Below are 4,948 nucleotides of genomic sequence, written 5' to 3' on the forward strand. Positions count from 1 at the left end.
AACTATCACACCAGCACAGACATAAAATTGAGAAGAGGAAAAACTTAACAGCAGGCCCTTCGGACCCCGAGGACATGCTGGTCCTGGTGAGGCCACAGCGTGGATCCCGCACCCAGTTTGGGCCACCAGGGATGGGGGGAACTGGAGAGGGTCAGGGGAGGCTGACGTGGTGGTGATGGCCTGGGCACTGCCTGCGAGGAACAGTGGTGATCTAGTTTGGAGAGTCTAGTCTGGTCTAGTTTGGACAGTCTAGTTTGGTCTAGTTTAGTTTCAGCCAAACAGTTAATTAAGATTTCTTCCAGAAGGAACGAGGCTTCGCATGCAGCGAAGGTACCAAGTACTTGATTTGAGGCAAGTCCCACTGAAGACAACCACCTTGAAGGAGAGCAGAACGCATCTTACCTCCTCGAGCTTTTCTACCCGACCCACCAGCTTGGTTGTGACCGAGTGCAGCTTCAGAAGGTCCAAGCCATAAAAGGCACTTTCCAGCATCTCGACAATGGAGGACAGCTGCAAGGCAAAGGGAGCACACCGTCAGTCAGAGGCACTCGCTATAAAGTACCCTGTGTGGTTTCTACAGCCGAAAAGTCAAGGGCAACGCACGCATCTGAGCACAAGAAGTTTATTGAAACGCAAGTTTTTCCTTACACAGCCCTGCCACATTGCTACTGCAGCCAGGAGCACAGCGTGCAGAGCTTCAGGAGCATGTTTTGGGTGCTGGGGATTAGTAAGCAGAGCAAGAAGGAGCACTGCCCTCCTTGCCAGCTCTAGGCAGACTCTCTCACAAGCCCAAAGGCTTAGCTACCCCATCAGTGACGTGACTGGCAACAAAAGAGGCAACAAGAAAACGGCAGCTCAAATAAAAGTGAGTTTGACATCAGACTCTGAGTTTGTGCCATCCCATGCTTTTTTTTCCTGGAAGAAGAAGAAACTTGCTAAAAAAATTTTAAAACGTTGACAAATGCAAGAGTGAAGCAACTGAAATTCAGTGCCAGCCTGCTAACAGTTTGCTTCCCTGGAGAACAACTTTATCAGAGGGATGCTGCCTTCTCCTTCAATCACCCATTCCAGAGATGCCCTGTATTTAATTCACCTCCTTCCTGCAGCGGGAAGGGTTGCGTCCCCACGTCCTGCCCAGCACCCGCCCCTGCTCACCTATCCTGGGGATCCAGACAACAATACCCTCATTTGGCACTTCATATGGTTCCTGGTGCTCACTCCGCAGAGGACGGCACCGAGCCAGGCACGGGCTGGTGGGGAGAGCTCCCAGGCCATCCCCTGCCTCCGCTCCCGCATGTGCCTGCTCCCTCCAGTCCCACGTGTCTCCACACGTACAGCGTGGTACTGCAGACCTTACAGCCCTGACAGCTGAGAAGTATTTTCAATGCATGGGAATTACTACAAGGCGGTGACATTTTCTCCCAGCAGCTACAAACTGGTCAACAGAGCTCCATAAACATGGGAGAAGTACAGGCAGCACTGCTGGCAGCACTCTGAGTTTCCACGCCGGTCTCTGCACTCTCCCTGTGGAGCTGACAGCAAAGGAAAGATTTTTCTGGGCCAGATAAAATGGCAGCGTTAAGAGACAAGGACTGTTTTATGGCTATGCATCCACTTTCCACCGAGAACTGGACGGAGACGACCGATACAACACATGCAACCTGCCAGACAGCCACTGGAGACGTGCTTTCCCTCCAGGCTGGATAATTTCCATCAATGCACAAAGGTTGCAGACTTTATTAACCACCTTCTAAATCTTCCTAAACACAGACTCCCTGCACAGACTCTGCATCTGAGACCCCCAAAAAGCACGCCGTGCCTACAAGCAGAGGAGAAGCAAGCTGCAATTTCACAAAAATAGATCTTAGAGTCAGCTACCCCTACCAACACAAAGTTGACCCTCTCCAAAACACCATACTGATGCACATGTCAACTATTTCCTTCCCTTCACCCACTGCAGACCTTGGCTCTCACTGTCTGATGATCCATGCATTCCTATGGGACTTCATTAAAGGTACAGATGGGACCGAAACCTTCAGCTGGGATGCCCAGCGCAGCCATTCGGCACTGTGTTGGGGTGCCCCAGGCGTACCCCTGCTCCTGGGCTTATCTACTCCCTTCCTCGCCATTCCCTTGGGGACACATCCTCCAGCCCACCCATTGTAAGGGAGGGCTCTCATTTTGGGGAACTTCCCACGGCTCTCCCACAAACAGAGTACCCAGGGTTTTTGAGTCAGAGCATAAGAAAGCCTGTTAAAACACAACAGACAGAGCACAACTACACGTGTTCTGCTGCTGGACCAGGCAAGAACGACGCTTATCAGACCAGCAAGGAGAGTAAAATCCCTAGGACTGTTAGGAGCAATGAAGTGGCCTGGCCTGTCCCTCTCCCCCCCCCGAAGAGCGTGGGAGCTGCTCCTCATGAGTCACCTAAGAACCAGAATTGTGTCCTCTCCTGCCTCCCGGCTTCTCCTGTGAGAAGTTGCTGTTCCCAGTGCGCCAGACCCCAGGAGGGACTCCGTGCTCAGCAAGAAAGCAAGCCTGTTTTCACAGCTCCCGGGGTTTGACTTTTACAGCAAAGAAAATCCCCACGTGTGTCTATTTGGATAAACCTTGTGAAATCGTTTGGCCGCAGATCCTTGCGAAACGAGTGGGGAGCCTGGGCCAGTTCCTAGAGGACAAGCTTTCACACCACAGCTGGCTGTGAGCAGCTCCCCGGTGGGAAGAGGCAGCCAGAGCCAAGGGCGCCGCTAGCCACGCCGCTCTGCTCATCCTGGAGGCCGACCGGCTCCGGATAGGATGGGGAGAGAGGTGTGAGCTGCTGGTAGAGGAGCTCTGCCTGCCTCCGGGTGAAGGACTTCAGGGGTCGCTCTGTCACCCCGGAGGGTGTCCCCTTCCCCTAACTGCAGCTCCTCATCTAAGGCCAAGTGGCACATCCTGGTTTCTCCTGCAGACAAGGGACCACCAAACAACTCCAGGCTGGGACTCCTCCTTCCCTGAAATGATGGATTATCTGCCTGTGCCTGTTTATCTTCCCTGGCTGCAGGGGAGCTTGGACAAGAAGCTGCTAACTGTCTGCAGTCGGACAAGATGAAACACATCCTCAAGCTCCAAATTAATTAGAACAAACCCATTGTGATGGCCGTGGCAGGAGGCTGCCCCACAGCACCTCACACGATGCCTGCCTTCCCACCTGAGCTGGGACTAGCAGCACTGCCACGGGGTACGTCCTATCACCACCCACACGAGTGCCACCAGCACGTGACCTTCCACTCTGGAGACTCCCCAGGGCTGGACCAAGCCAGTGACCCTTTGGGGAGGATTTCTGCTGCCCTACCCAGGTAACAAACTGGAAAACTTCGTAGGGTCTGATGCCAGCTGCTAGACCAGCAAAAGTAAGTATCAATGAAAAGTCACAAGTACTTAGAACAAACACCGTCACATTTGGAAAAGAGGTACATATTACTAGAGATAAAATGCTAAATAGTATAGAAGGGTCAACATTTAAAACAACAAAACCCATCCTGCCATCAGCCAGCTGTGTAACACACCCTCATGCTGACGCACCAGTGGCTTTTGGCCCATGGAAACCAAAACAGCTTTTTGTGTGGGTCCTTGGGAGCTCCTCTCTGTGATGGGAACAAGACCTGGCAGCTGCTGAGCGAAGCAGAGCTGTCCCCCCGCGGACACTTAGCGCTGGACAAAGGGCAGGGAGCAGCCCAGTCCCTCCTGGGCTTCCAGCACAGGCAGCCACGGCGGACCCCAGGCTGCACGGGGTAAATCGGCAGCGTGCTGCTGAGTGAATCATCGACTGCAGCTGCTTGAATCAATCCCTTAAGCTAAGCCTGATTTTTACACAAGACATGCAGATATAAAAGTAACTATGGGATTTTTTTAGAAAAAAGTTTAGGAAAAAAGTTTTATAGAAAAAGGCTTCAGAAGATCTCCCCCTTCCAAAAGAGCCCCGAATTCAAGCTGCTCTCCTACCTTCAGGTCGCTGCTCTCTGCCTCCCGCAGCTTCTTCAGCCTGAAGTCCCCCTCGCAAGGATTGAGCGCCGAGGGGGGGGCCACACATGCACACTTGCAGCTGGGTCCTGACGTGATGGTTTCCACCGTGTAGAAGTCCTCCGCTTTGAAAGCACCTTCGTTAATCCTTTGGCAGGCGCCGCGGCCCAGGGGTCTGACCAGGCATTTGCACCGACAGTCGGAGCCTTCGGACACCGCCTTCACCTTGTCGTAGTCACCTAACAGCTGAGCACAGGTCACCAGCAGTTAGCGAACTTCTCGTCCTTGCTCGCCCAGCAAGGGACAAGGACACCCTGAACCTCAAGGTCCAGACAAGGACAGTTTGGACACCCTGAACCTCAAGGAAACTGGCCGTCTCTTCCAAAATCTGCTGACCAAGAAGTTTTCTAGGGACCGCAGAGCTTTTTGATCCCTACCTACAAGGGGAATAAAAACTGGCTTCTTCCAACAGGGTATTCTTTATTTACACAAAATGTAAATAAACTTATTACTTTATTTACACAAAGTGTACTTTGTGTAAAATGGACCTAACTGCTTTGAATTTTAAATACGAGAATTTTAAATACGAACCCCATCCTGCTGTCTTTTAATGCTACATGTCCAGTAGACCCAATAAGTCATCTGCTACCCCGAGCAAGATTTCTTTACACAGGCAAACAGGGTAAGGGTGTGCTGGAAGGGCAACTGAAAGCCACCCTATAAGCAGCGTAACCTGGTAGTGAAACAGTATTTCTGATTAGCCCCATACAATGCCAGGAATTTCCTTTACGGAGATTTGCAGACAGCGCTTCTGAAAGCCCAAGCACAAAAATAACTTTGATGGTATGTTTCCAATAGTCTCCACGTTAGCCATTTCCGAGGGCAGATAATAGCACACAGTCTGATCGGCCAAATCTAACAGAAACCTCCACCGCATCCCACT

At 51.8% G+C, this 4,948-nt stretch overlaps 1 protein-coding gene across 1 annotated transcript in view; it reads right to left on the reverse strand.

Annotated features, from left to right (window-relative positions):
* The window catches only part of OLFML2B (olfactomedin-like 2B), an 18,299-nt gene that overhangs the window by 9,254 nt on the left and 4,097 nt on the right, over positions 1-4,948 (reverse strand). The window contains exons 2-3 of the mRNA XM_009320683.1: positions 3,988-4,251; positions 403-510 (exon numbers count right to left, since the gene is read on the reverse strand). Of these exons, the coding sequence (XP_009318958.1) occupies positions 403-510; positions 3,988-4,251 (372 nt within the window). The remainder of the gene's footprint in view (positions 1-402; positions 511-3,987; positions 4,252-4,948) is intronic.

The sequence above is a fragment of the Pygoscelis adeliae genome, unplaced genomic scaffold (genome assembly GCF_000699105.1).
Source record: "Pygoscelis adeliae isolate BGI_AS28 unplaced genomic scaffold, ASM69910v1 Scaffold402, whole genome shotgun sequence".
In the NCBI taxonomy this organism is placed as follows: Eukaryota; Metazoa; Chordata; class Aves; order Sphenisciformes; family Spheniscidae; genus Pygoscelis; species Pygoscelis adeliae.